General features: G+C 40.1%; 2 protein-coding genes across 3 annotated transcripts in view; one reads left to right on the forward strand and one right to left on the reverse strand.

Moving 5' to 3' along the window:
• Positions 1-15,080, reverse strand: part of LOC110835676 (uncharacterized) — a 432,687-nt gene that overhangs the window by 293,822 nt on the left and 123,785 nt on the right. The gene's annotated exons all lie outside the window — the stretch shown is intronic.
• LOC110835675 (uncharacterized) overlaps positions 1-15,080 on the forward strand; it is a 71,840-nt gene that overhangs the window by 52,914 nt on the left and 3,846 nt on the right. The window contains exon 2 of the mRNA XM_022076156.2: positions 4,236-4,423. Coding sequence (XP_021931848.2) covers positions 4,236-4,423 — 188 coding nt within the window. The remainder of the gene's footprint in view (positions 1-4,235; positions 4,424-15,080) is intronic.

The following is a 15,080-nucleotide window of genomic DNA, read 5'->3' on the forward strand; positions in this document are numbered from 1 at the left end:
CTACGTACATTGATAGAAGGCGTAATTAATCAACAAATATATTAACATAAGATTCTTTGACTATAATTCAGATCAGGGCCTTCGTTATTTCTAACAAAAACTTAAGATTTCATTCAAAATTTTCTATCATTCGTGCGTCTACACGACCACTTGCTTGTAATTCCTGTCACAAACAATCCAAAATGCGACAAGGAAAGGTTGTTTTCTTTACGAGCCTGAAGAGGCGCTGCTTGCCCTAGGCCACACAAAGACCCCTGATTTAAGTCACTAAAAATTGAGCCATCATATCAGCTTGCAGCAATAAATTCAATGGTAGCTTAACCACTGTGATGCTTACAAAATGAATTATTCATACAGTATTATCGTATCTATCTGCCGTGTAACATGACGCAATCAGGCAACGTGTGTCGATCGGAAGCCCTCTTTCTGCAACACTGACACAAGTGTCACTTCCTAACCTACCACAGGCACTATTTAGAACTTCGTACAATACCATGGCAAATCGGGAACTGGCTGTCATAAAATTAATAAATTTCTTATTAATATATTTATTTTTAATGTGTCTATTTGTGGCTACAACTGGAATCAAACTCTGGGTATTCTGAATACTAAGTAAATGCGTCATTTCCTAATATTCAAAACTCTCCTGGTTCTAGGCCGTCGCCATTAACAGTTAGAAGCAGAAGTTGGTCTAATATATAAGAATCCAGCCCGTACCGCGAAGAAAACACAACCCGTTACCATTGCAAATATCAACTGGTTAACGCTGTTTAAGGAAACATTGTTTATTTTCGAAAATTTCGAAAACCGTACATTGGGCAAAGTAGATATTTAGTGACTGTTAAATTAGGTGGTAAATATAGATTAGTTATCGCTACGTTTTAGATGGTTAACATTAGAAATAATAAAACAAAATAAATCTGTAATTAAAACACCTGAAGACTAAAGTGTAGACAAGACACACACATCTCAGACAGTGAACAATGTTCAAATTAATGTCAGTATTACGTACAAACTATTGCTACAAATATCTGAAGAATCATAAGAGAGAATCAAAAACAGATTAAAAAAAGTTTTAAAAAAAACTCTTTTTAAAGAATGAATTAGGAATGGAGAAGAATTAAAACTTCTTTTATAATAAACGGGATAGAATAACAATAAGTTTAGACGAAATGAGTCTTTCTTAATTTCGTCTAGATAAACAAACACCCGAAATACTTTTTAAAGCCGTGGTCTCTTTGTTACTTTTCCATGACTCGAACACAAGAAACTCGATCCGGGTTGTAGCTTAGCAACCAGGTGTATCTGTCATGGCAACAAAGGATTCTCTCAGTTGCGTTCTTTTAAAGGCTTTAAAGTTCCTCTCGACCGACCACCACCACCACCACAATCATCATCATTATCATCAACCAAGACGCGGGACGGGCACAAACGGTTTCGTCACACCAAAGAAATATTTAAAACATCATAATTAAGCTCAGTTAAGCTCAGCTGACGGGATACTTTTTGTTAAAGCTATCAAAACTTTCTGCTTCTCAGAAGTTTTAAGTCAAGACAGACCCATTTTCTTCGTCATAGGGTACTTTTGAATTATTTTGAGCGCCTCGGACTACACAGCGTGGAAAGATTCGATTGATAAATAATAAATTGGATGGAATACGGAAGAACACGGAGCCCAATTTAAGGTACTATTCTAGAATTTTATGTGAATGAGGAAAACCAAGATAAATTTAAATATGATAACCGTTCTCGGAACCAAAATGTGAACCCCAGACCTCACGAATTCGTAACAGCAGTTGTAACCATAAGCCAAGGGCATCCCCCCCCCCGCCTTCTTAAGTATTCTCGATATTATTATCAGGCTTGTGTAGATTACCATGCATTCGTAGTAATTCTAATCTGATTTAAAATAAAACATTTTTCCATAAAAATAAAAATTACAATTTATTGACTTCAGCCAGTCTTACACTACTTATTTCAATAATCTCCACAATTTCTAGACTACAAACGTTCACGATTTACAAACAAAACAAATATTTAATCCATTTTATAAACAGGTCGAGAAGCTTCAACTATTTTGAGTCTAACTGTACAATGTTCCATTATTTCGACACACTTACGCCTGTCTTGCCTCGACTCAAATAGCAGGAACAACATCAGCGCCTGCTGTTGTTACACGGTAGAAAACCAATTAACAATTGAAACGCGATGTTGATGAAGTCGTTGTCATGGCAGCAATGAAATTTATCGAAAGCCATTTTCAACACAGCGGCTTTTCAATCTGAAATACACGATGAACTCTTTAACCAATTTGGTAATAAATTTCATACCGAAATGTAATTATTTTGCAGTCAACATAATAAAATCTTAATACATGTCGTAAATAAATGTGCATGTTACTACGTAACGCAATTTTAAGTTTATTATTAAGATACTCTGTAACTACAGTATTTGTTGACGTAAGTACGTCTATAAGGAAGGGTCATTCGGCGAAAAAGTGTAAGATGGTTACCTAGGAAATATCATTTGTTACATTACATTACAATTCATTTCATTAATTTATAACTTGTGTTGGGCAAGGCCGTGGTCTAGGCAACACGGAGTTTTCCTCCGTGGCATCCCAACAATTACTCCATTCACACACAGAAGAAGGCAATGGCAAACCACTTCTGGATCATCTGCCAAGAACGTATATGAACAGGTCCCAGTCCGAGAAAAGGATGGAAGGATCCTGTTCATATGGACCTGTCGTCAGACAGAACACTAAATAAAATATAAAAATACATTACATTCATCTACCACAGACCCATCTTAAGCATAACTAATTCAAGTTAAATAAGCAAAGCCTTAATCAAACTTTACTCAATTGTAAAGGATGTATAAAGGAAATATTTAGAATAAAGCCAATATATAAACTTCCTTTCCGTATAGACGTATTTACGTCAGATTATACGGAACCGTGGTTCCACTGTCTCTTTTTGATTAATAGCGAAGAGCTCGTGTTAGCCGGGTTAGTTTAGCTAACACTATGGAAACAAATAATAAAAAAAAATCTTTATTTCGGCGTTCATTGATAATGTATACATTGGAACAGAGGAACCGATTTGATAAAATGATATCGTTAACTAGCCGCAATCAGCCCATGTTAGCCATAATGTGTATAAACAACTTTCAAAATGTTCACCCCCTGCATTGGAATTTGGCTAATATTCATTTTATAAAAGTCACGTTTCTTCACTGTTTATCGGAGACTCATTACAAGAAACTGAATGTTTAATGAAACAATGCAAGCAGAGTTTTTCAACAAATTGCAGGGAAACCGCGAAGTGTAACTGAAGTACACAGCACGCAAAATAATGACGTGGCTTTTATCGGACGGACTAAAGAAACGATCCATGAAGTTCCACCAGCAATATCTATTATTTAAAGTTTTCCCTTGTGTGTGTAATAACAAAATAGTTAATAGACTTCAATAAGTAATAGTCTATAATAGTATAATTCGTTCACTCTGTTTATGACGACGAATTATTAATAGCACGTTTTATATCCTGCATTTTTATTTATCTGACTGGTATCGTACGTAATGTAATAATATTAAAAATATTTTAAATTAAACTGATTAATTTTAATTCCTAATATTAAACTTTAAGCAACATGACTTCAAGCAACGAGATGTAGAGTTGAAAGCCATGTGAAAACGATGTGGAGTTACTGTCCTCAGTTACAGGGTAGACAAAATTCATCTGAGCAGTTTGAAAAATGTATAGAACGAAAACTAAACAGGAAACAGCACTTGTTGAGGTTATTTTTTGTTATTGTTATGTTTGTAGATGTGACGTTAACTCCAACGACGGCCACTAGGCGAGACAGTTGAATAAAATCTCAGCCCGAGAAAGCTCTTTGTGTGTATGAGCCAAATTCTAAAAAAAAATATATGAAACTGTTTTTAAATTGGGTTTCGGAAAAGTTTCATAACAATCTTCCATCTGCCAGTTAAATTTCGTTTTTCGAGTTGATTCAGTAAACTCTCATGCCAACACTTACGCTCCTCGTGGCCATTTTTGGAATTACGTCACTTGTCGTATATGGCAAAATTTTTAAAATCCTCTTTTCAAATGCAAAAGTTTTATTCCTGCGTGACATTAAGTTGTTACCGAATGAACATTTTAAATCGTTCAGATAATTCGTGTCCATCCTGTATCATATCCTCAAATAAAATGTATTCTTTCAAGCAGATGGTGACGGCGACGCTGATCTAGGTGGCAGCACTGGCGGCGGAGGAAAGCGCCGTCGGTCGCGGACCAACTTCAACAGCTGGCAGCTGGAGGAGCTGGAGCGCGCATTCCTCGCCAGTCACTACCCGGACGTGTTCATGCGGGAGGCGCTCGCCATGAGACTCGACCTCAAGGAGTCGCGAGTCGCGGTGAGTGGACTCAACCAGCCGCTCCTGTTATCAATTTATACAAATTTCTGCCACGAGGTTGCTGACTATGAAATCTTTTAACATTGGTGTACTCGCCGTCTATGTTATCAGCGGGATTATCGTCCTGATGATGACGACATTTAGCGCTCTCGAAACGTCGGTCAATTTCTACGAGACTACACTCTGCCATGAGAAACTTAAATCTCACTAACGCACCAGAAGTTCGCGTTTACCCCGTCAACTTCGTTTCTTCAATTCTGAAGCAGATTCTGGTGTAGGGTTTCGAAAACAAACCTTGACCTTAAAATGTATGAAGCATTTTGGTCCCCGCGAACGGATCACTGGACCCTCTGCGGTGAGAGAAGGCCACGTCGTCTCCAGGTGTCGCGTCAAGCGACCGACCCTCAACACTTGTAACAGAACCCGGGGGACTTGTCCACACAGGCCGGGGCTGAGTGCCCCTGCAATTTGCGTTCAACGACGCGTTAAGAATCAGTGTCGTTGCCATGGCTACCTTCAGTTACAGGGTATGTCTTGCTCAGTCTATTCCGACGATGGAGAAAAGCACTTTTTAATGTTTTGTCATTTTTAGGAATGACACCAGCTATTCGGTTTATCCTTTCTAATATTTTACAAGGAAAGTAAAAACCACATCATTGCCATATTTGTGTCTGAGTCTCATAATAATGGCAGAAAATACTGAAATATTTCTACAAAACTTAGCATTCTATAACTATCTGCCACTGATGTCAACTCTGCCATGAATCTACCCGGTGATCATTTTAACATCTATAATAAATTTTGCTAATATCCTTACGAAATAACAGATAAAATTAGTTGATTTATGTTTTAAAATTACGTCTTAAGATAAAAGACAGGACGACAACAGATCCTGATGATAACCAGCATGATGATCAGATTCCCAAATTTTTATCTGTTCTTAATTCCTTCATAAACTGAAATTTGATATCTTGCCGCCGTTTTCAATTAGGCAATAAACGTTACATCAGAATAAGAACGTTCACTTATAAATACGAGGCGCGTCCTCAAAGTAAGTTTCCCTGGGGCCGTTTACAGAAACAAAACACAATTTCATGGAAATATTTATTGCAACAGATACAGCAAGTGTCCAGCTATTTTTCAACATATTCGCCACCGGAATTGAGACATTTGTCATACCGTGGGACCAACTTTTGAATACCTGTGTCGTAGAAGTCTGCCGCCTGGGATTGGAACCAGTGTGTGACAACCATCTCCGCCTCTCTGTCATTCTCAAAACGCTGACGCTGACCGGACAGGAATTTCTTGAGGTGTAGGAAAAGATGGAAATCACTGGGAGCGAGGTCCGGGCTGTAGGGTGAATGATTAAACACCTCCCAGCTGAACTCCTGCAGGAGACTTGCTGTCCGTCGAGCCGTGTGCGGCCTAGCGTTATCACTGACCGCACTTCACAGTCGGCGGGAGCTGGAATAAGAACCTCCATCTTCAACAGCTGCAACGATGCTACTGTGAGAACGCGGGAAGTACCGTTAGTGCATGCGCCATGCTACGTCATTGCTCTATCACGTACGCACAGTCGCTTCGCGCAATATAAGGTTTTCTAGCTGTGGGACGAGTGGGAAACTTACTTTTGGGACGCGCCTCGTATGTCCTATGCAATCCTATACCAACGCCAACTCTATGCAGTAGAGTCGCTCTTTAGAAGCTGACAGTCACTTAATAGGTAAAGAAATTCCTCGTCTTATTATTTTTAAACCTGAACTTAATCTCCGTACTCAAAACAGCACGCCACTGGCCACTACCCTCAGTTACATGGATCCAGACCACACTCTCCAAAGTTACTGGTATTAGTTTTAGACCCATTTTAATATTATCCTTCCACGCCGAATAATTACTAATTTATTATAAATTGCTTTCAGCCACCCGAGTGATCTAACTTTTCTATATTCTCTGCTTACAAACATCGTCCTCCCTAATTCCTTTAATTGTAATCGCCCTGATGTGCCTTGGTGAATTTCATATTACGTAGTCTTCTCTTGGTCCACGGTGGTCTAGCGGTTAGAACGCTGGCCTTGTAATCCTGGGGTCTCGGGTTCGATTCCCGGCGGTGCCCGAATTTATAACTTGTGTTGGGCAAGGCCGTGGTCTAGGCAACACGGAGTTTTCCTCCGTGGCATCCCAACAATTACTCCATTCACACACAGAAGAAGGCAATGGCAAACCACTTCTGGATCATCTGCCAAGAACGTATATGAACAGGTCCCAGTCCGAGAAAAGGATGCAAGGATCCTGTTCATATGGACCTGTCGTCAGACAGAACACTAAATAATAATAAGATGAGGTGGTCTAGCGGTTAGAACGCTGGCCTTGTAATCCTGGGGTCTCGGGTTCGATTCCCGGCGGTGCCCGAATTTATAACTTGTGTTGGGCAAGGCCGTGGTCTAGGCAACACGGAGTTTTCCTCCGTGGCATCCCAACAATTACTCCATTCACACACAGAAGAAGGCAATGGCAAACCACTTCTGGATCATCTGCCAAGAACGTATATGAACAGGTCCCAGTCCGAGAAAAGGATGCAAGGATCCTGTTCATATGGACCTGTCGTCAGACAGAACACTAAATAATAATAAGATGAGGTGGTCTAGCGGTTAGAACGCTGGCCTTGTAATCCTGGGGTCTCGGGTTCGATTCCCGGCGGTGCCCGAATTTATAACTTGTGTTGGGCAAGGCCGTGGTCTAGGCAACACGGAGTTTTCCTCCGTGGCATCCCAACAATTACTCCATTCACACACAGAAGAAGGCAATGGCAAACCACTTCTGGATCATCTGCCAAGAACGTATATGAACAGGTCCCAGTCCGAGAAAAGGATGCAAGGATCCTGTTCATATGGACCTGTCGTCAGACAGAACACTAAAAAAGAAAAAGTCTTCTCTAGATCCGTGTTATTTCCTCTTAGATCCAAGCAAATATCATCGTTCATAAGGCAGGCTAAAATACTTCTTATTTTCATCGTTTTATCTCGCCAGTAGATCGTTTTAATCAGTCTCATTACGCTGAATGCAACCCTCAGCTGTCTAATTAAATCACTTCGCCTTTTTACAAACAGCCTCGTTAATAAAGAAAAGTGACTTATCTCCATAAACCCTAGTCGTGAAGTCATCGTGACTAAATGCATGCATACATGAGCTCACTGGCATATTCGTGTATAAACCCATTAGTCCGATGGACCAATATCATTGAGATGTTTCGTAGAGTTTAAAAAATTAATTGATATTTTTATTGCAGATGAAATTCTCTGGTTATGTTCGTAAAAATTGAAGTTCAAGTTTATGCAAATCGTCTTTATTTTGTTTCTAAATATTCCAAACGATCGCCACAAGTATGAGGGTAAGAGAAATCAGATAAATGAAATTAAATTTCAGATTAAGATTAAATCACATTGAAAACTATTTGCTGATTTAAGTACGTTATTAGCCGCTCAGTCTGTGGAATCCTCATTTTCTTTAATCAGAAGCGACGTATCGACGTAATTTAGCTTAATTCAAAGGTTCAGTTCTAACACACCCCCAGACACGTGTGACATCCAGCGCAAATCCATGAGATAAGAAATATCTTCATCTTAATCCTGCGAGACCCAGACCGAGGCATACCGAATATTCAGCCACTGTACGAAAAAATAAGTACATATCATTCGAACAGCACGAAAATTTTGATCAGTTTAAACTAAACTGAACGAGGATAATCCTATCGCCTTACAAGCTCTCACTGAATTATGTGTGAATCTTCAGTTAACAAGTCGACTTCAAAAGCTGTCGAACATTATCTGAGTCTAATTAAAAACAAAAATGAAATCTGTAGCAGCCGTCGTCGAACTGCATTCTTCAAGGTCACGACGATGGAACACGATCAGCGCCGCTCAGGAAAATGGATACGGTTCACAACTCTCAGCGTAGCAAAGCGAGCATCACTGTGCTGTTAACTTGAAGTGAAGTTCTTATGTGGCCTTGGAGAATTCAATACTATGTTAACATAACAGCGCGTTCATCTGAGAAGACGCTTGAGGTCAGTGACGGATTCTAGAACCGAGGATGATAGCACAGACTTAACCATCGCTAACAAATCTCTGATATTTTCTCCGTGTAAAATGTAATAACGTAAATACGAGGCTCGTCCACAAAGTAAGTTTCCCTGGGGCCGTTTACAGAAACAAAACACAATTTCATGGAAATATTTATTGCAACAGATACAGCAAGTGTCCAGCTATTTTTCAACATATTCGCCACCGGAATTGAGACATTGGTCATACCGTGGGACCAACTTTTGAATACCTGCGTCGTAGAAGTCTGCCGCCTGGGATTGGAACCACTGTGTGACAACCATCTCCTCCTCTCTGTCATTCTCAAAACGCTGACGCTGACCGGACAGGAATTTCTTGAGGTGTAGGAAAAGATGGAAATCACTGGGAGCGAGGTCCGGGCTGTAGGGTGAATGATTAAACACCTCCCAGCTGAACTCCTGCAGGAGACTTGCTGTCCGTCGAGCCGTGTGCGGCCTAGCGTTATCACTGACCGCACTTCATAGTCGGCGGGAGCTGGAATAAGAACCTCCATCTTCAACAGCTGCAACGATGCTACTATGAGAACGCGGGAAGTACCGTTAGTGCATGCGCCATGCTACGTCATTGCTCTATCACGTACGCACAGTCGCTTCGCGCAATATAAGGTTTGTTAGCTGTGGGACGAGTGGGAAACTTACTTTGTGGACGCGCCTCGTACTAACGGGATTTTAAAGAACATAATTAGACCACGTAAAGCGTACGTAGGACTCGGATGGTTGGGCGTGTAGAAGGATTCACTTGCATGAAAGGTAAACAGTAAAATACGAATAAGATAAACACCAGTACGAAACAAATAAAGAATGTTCAAATTTGAGTTGAATGAAGAGAAAATTTAAAATTAAAGAAACGAGTAAAGTTAGGATGGGAATTGGATCTTTGGTGTCGCGTGGACGAACGTGCGATTTATAACTGACTGCTAATTCCTAATTAATTGGTCACGGTTTTGCGTGTCCCGTCGCCGCCATCTTGAACATGACGTCACAAAACAGGGGAAGTAAATCGTGCTCTCTCTCTGTTTGTCTACAATTACACTTGGCTAAGCTAAAACTGAATGTATTTTGCTTCATGAAGTTTCTTAGAAAATAATGTATTCGGCTTTTGAATGAACTCTTTGAAGCCTGGAGGTAACCACATACGCCACCTTCTTTAAAAATCAGCAACGTTACATTTTCTAATTATGCATTTCAATTTACTTTCAGTGTAAACAGAGATTATTTCAAGTTGATCTCTGTAATGGTGAAGTGACGTGTTTACTTCGCGGTACGGACTAAATTCTTAAATAATATTTAGACGAACTTCGTCTTCAAAGGGTTATAAGAGGTCAATTTCAAATAATACTAAATCTTCTGACGTAATTTTATCAAAAAGTTTCATTACGAATATGGATGTGTTCTGGGTTGTATCGCCGTGTAGTCTGGTCGATGTTTACCAACGTTTCGGAGGTCATACTGCCTCCGTCATCAGAGTATGAGGATTTCTGTCTTCTGGGTTGTTGCGCTATGTAGACTGGTCGATGTTTACCAACGTTTCGGAGGTCATACTGCCTCCGTCATCAGAGTATGAGGATTTCTGTCTTCTGGGTTGTTACGCTGTGTAGTCTGGTCGATGTTTACCAACGTTTCAGAGGTCATACTGCCTCCGTCATCAGAGTATGAAGATTTCTGTCTTCTGGGTTGTTACGCTGTGTAGTCTGGTCGACGTTTACCGACGTTTCAGAGGTCATACCGCCTCCGTCATCAGAGTATGAGGATTTCTGTCTTCTGGGTTGTTACGCTGTGTAGTCTGGTCGATGTTTACCAACGTTTCAGAGGTCATACCGCCTCCGTCATCAGAGTATGAGGATTTCTGTCTTCTGGATTGTTACGCTGTGTAGTCTGGTCGATGTTTACCGACGTTTCAGAGGTCATACTGCCTCCGTAATCAGAGTATGAAAATTTCTGTCTTCTGGGTTGTATCGCCGTGTAGTCTGGTCGACGTTTACCGACGTTTCAGACGTTCTTGCTGCGCTACAACCCAGAAGACAGCCATGTTTGAATTTACCGTCGTGAGAAGTCAAATCCAACAAGTTCAATTATTTTGTTGTATGGTAAAAATTACAGTGCTTGAATACAGCTGCGTATAATTGCATATATGTTTTAATTAACACCAGTACGTCAGAAAAACGTCAGAAAAGAGAAGTTATTTAAATCAAACGAAGGCATTAGATGCAGTGTCACTGGCATTAACTGGAGAAAACATCACTCTTATCAACATTTCTAGCTTATAAATATAAACATTTATCATAAATTGTTACATAATATTTTGTATAGATGATACATCTTCATTTCTGTAATTCAAAGTCGAAATCTGTTCGAGTTTATTTAATAGTAGTTTTAAACTGTGACTGACTTAACATTTGCATAAGACAGTTTATAACATTACACTGTAATTACTTTGACGTGTTTTGGTAAGGGTGCTTGATATCTCTTCCAGAAGGGACTTCACAATAAATAATGACCTCAAAGGTGTATGATTTTTTAACTTAGCATAACGAATTTTGCGAGTGCTTCTGAGAACGTCAAATTCATATTTTTAAGGTTAATGTCCATAACTAAACGAGACTTTTGATAAATTTGTGTGATGGCAGTAACTGTTTCGCAGCAGGAGAAATGTACTGAACAAAATTAGTTAGAAATATTTAAGATGGCTGTCTTCTGAGTTGTAATCTTGTAGAATTATATCAACGTTTCAGAGGTCCTTGTTGCCTATATCATCAGGGCTCTTCGCCCTGATAACAGCCAACTTCATACCCGCTGCTGTTAGAACTTCAAATTTGACTTAAAACAATAAATTTTATCAGTCTCTTTTGTTTCTCTTTTCAAGATGACTTCTGATGACCAGAGTTGTTACATTTAATATTTAAAATATTTAAATCTCTAAATTTAAAATTGGTAACACATTTTTACAAATTTAATTTTTAAATCTTTGTACACATTTTTCTGAAATTGGCCAAGATTATGTTAATGATCCCAGAGTCGAATCCAAAGCAAATAGTTCATTTTCTTGTTTTTTCCCTAGGGGACTGCACTGTGATTTCGGGATAGTTCAGTCGGTAAAGGAACTGGCTACTATATGGCCGACGCGTGTCCGATTTCTGGCAGGGACAGGTAATAATATATTTGCCATGGGGTCCAAACTGGCTCTGCAGCCCACCCAGCCTCTCATTCAACAAACACGCGAGATTCTTTCGTTGGGAGTAAAACCGTTCGATCGCAAACCTGACGAAACGCCTACACGTAAGTCCATTACCAAGGACAAGAATTAGTCTTCATGGCGAAGTGGAAAATTAACAACCGGGAACATGTTTTAGTACAGAATCCACTGACAAAAGAAAAACAATACTATAACATAAAGATGGCAGCCTTCTGCGATCTTTCTGCCTCTATGATCAGGGTATTACATGGCTCAGCAACCCAGAAGGCAAGTCCATTTACGTTATACATACAATATTAACGACATAAAACGGCGAATACAAGTCGAAGTATTTTTTTTATTTAGTGTTCTGTCTGACGACAGGTCCATATGAACAGGATCCTTCCATCCTTTTCTCGGACTGGGACCTGTTCATATACGTTCTTGGCAGATGATCCAGAAGTGGTTTGCCATTGCCTTCTTCTGTGTGTGAATGGAGTAATTGTTGGGATGCCACGGAGGAAAACTCCGTGTTGCCTAGACCACGGCCTTGCCCAACACAAGTTATAAATTCGGGCACCGCCGGGAATCGAACCCGAGACCCCAGGATTACAAGGCCAGCGTTCTAACCGCTAGAAAATAGTGTACAGAAGACTCCATTCTCAGTTCAGTGGGGAGAGGAACTTTTGGTATCTGGCTCAGATGGTTAGTAGGTATGTAATAAATATGGCGGGAGCCACCTTCCGCTGTTCGCCCACTGTCTAGCTGTATCTTACCCTAGACTGCGCCATACTTGAAGCAGACAGTCCACATTACGAGGGCCCTCTTTTTCCTGTCCACTCTCTGTTCTTCTGAAACTGGCGTCAGCTCAGAAACAGTTTGACCGTCTTCACGACCAGCGACGGCGGGGAGGGGAAAATAACATATAATGACGGGTCTGAAATCCATGGAAAGAGAGTGAGTGGGGGGAGGGCCCCCAGGGACAACACGCACCCTTGGTAATCAACCCGTAAAACAGGAATATGTAACCCAATCTGTGTCAATAAAATGGAGCCGATCAACTTCTGGAACCGTGGCTTGTCTAAACGGTGAGACCCCTGAGATCTCTGTAGCTGGCGCCAGATACGAGAGCCTCAGCTGGAGTGGAGGTTAGGCTCCAAGCTTAACTTTAGCAGTGGTCGTAGGTGGAGGCGAATGGCGAATGGTTTCCATGGCAACGAACACGAAGATGGCTGTCTTCTGGGTTGTAGAAGCTGACCGGAAGGTAATCAGGGTGACGCCTTAACGACGGAGGTAGCAATGACCTCCGAAACGTCGGTAAAATTCTACCAGACTAAACGGGGTAACAACTCAGAAGACAGCCATTTTTAATTTTAACAACTCATTATTTTTCAATATAGTACTAGGTATATAATTATATTCTTTTGCTAACTGCATGAACCAGAATTCATGAAAACCTCACAAATGCTCAGCTAGTCATCGTTATTTTCCGGTTACTAATTAACTGGGTAGCTAATTACTTATGTAGAGAATCATCCCGGTGTGTCATGAGACGAAGTTCATGGTGATCACATTGTGCTGAAACATGTATTTCAAGTGAATGAACTTTGAATTGAGTGTGTGAATGTAACTGACAGGGATAGAAAGAGGCTAAGTGTTGTAGGATCCCAATCAGCTGATCTATAAACTCCTAGCGATAATAAACATTATCAAATGAAGCCCTCCTTAAATGTTATCTTCGTCACTTATAATACAAAGATCAATCTTAATATTATCCTCCCATATGCATATAAGAATAAATCGTGTCCCAAAAAAAACTTACACGCACATTCGATGAATGAAATAAAGACATTTTAATAAACGAAACCTTTACATCGTGAATCAGCGTGAATAGTGTTCAAAATGACCGTCTTTTGCCTCGACCGACTAGCGGCCACCAAAATTTCCGGGCAAGACCTTTCAATATTTCGTGCTCGGCGCCCTTGAAGCGTCCTTTATGAAAACCCACAAGAAAAAGTCACTCGGGGTTGAATCTGGCGATCGTGGGGGGTACTCAACAGAACCTCCGCGTCCCATCCATGGGCCCGAAACTGTTATCACGATGGTACTGTGGTCTTTTCATATAACATGTTCTCATCTGCATACAGATGACGAACCGTGGGAACAGTGGATTATTCAATGTGTATACATATTTTTGGGGCATTCTGTATATCAAATCACATAACTCAACTTTTTTCTTATTTCCTGAGAGATGTGTGTTGAGATGTAAAACCTTGTGAAGATCGTAGCCCATTCATTTCTCCTTGTAAAACACAAATATATTACCAGGAAGTTACGAAAATATAAACAAATGAGTCTAGGCTTTACAACATACGCTTCCGCATTTACAATGTCACTTGTTTCGTAGAAACAGTAAATTGTTATTCAATTTCTACGCCCGTAAAATATTTCTTTTTCATTTACAGGACTACCACCATTAAATTTTATCTATTCTGGAAAAACTGCTGCTTAAAACCTGTTTGGCCAGCATTATTGCGGTTATTAAAATTATCTCAACTATAAGTCACTTACGAATATCAGTGAACGAGATATGAAGCTGTTACCGGGCAAGCTGGCCTTAAGACAACGCATAAACGTCCTTAAATAACTCAGGGCTGTCACAAAATTGTAAACATTGCCAGTGACATTCGATTGAGAGGATGGCTGCCTTCTGGTACGTAGCGATGATCGCCCTGGTGCTGGAGGCAGTAAACACCTCTGAAACGTCGGTCAATTTCTATAAAACAAAATTGCACAACATCCCAGAAGACAATGATCCATCGTCATGATATCTTTAAATTGTATAATTTTTATCAGGTCTGTCATATTTTATTTAATAATTTTGAAGCATCTCTAATGGTTATATAACCGCCTGATAAGTTAGATGTTTTGAGGGGTGGGGGTTATAATACAATCTTAATTTCTGATGATGAAGACAGTATGATCTCTGAAACGTCGGTATATAGCTAAGAGTCCATACGGCGTCGCAATCTACTCGTGAGAAATTCGATGTCACAATGGTTCTTTATTTGCTAAAAGGTAGCTCCAGAGAAACCCTTTGTAAATAACACTCCTTTTTCTATCAACACTGGATCAAAGAATTGGTTAATAAGATATTAAAAGTATATATATATAAGACTACAAAGAAGTGATTTGGGCTATTAAATTGCACATCCTGGTATTTTATTTAAAATTTATGTCTGTCTCGGAACATTATGTGTGAGTGCGTGGGACATGACTTCTTCCCCCGAAGCAGAACTCAAAATAAAACACAACGCTGAGCAGAATTCTCGTGGTGCGCATTTTGATACGCGAACTTAGATCTGACG

This window comes from Zootermopsis nevadensis, unplaced genomic scaffold (genome assembly GCF_977971745.1).
Source record: "Zootermopsis nevadensis isolate Lab colony 2312 unplaced genomic scaffold, Znev_1.0 Znev_ptg000061l, whole genome shotgun sequence".
NCBI classification, from domain to species: domain Eukaryota; kingdom Metazoa; phylum Arthropoda; class Insecta; order Blattodea; family Termopsidae; genus Zootermopsis; species Zootermopsis nevadensis.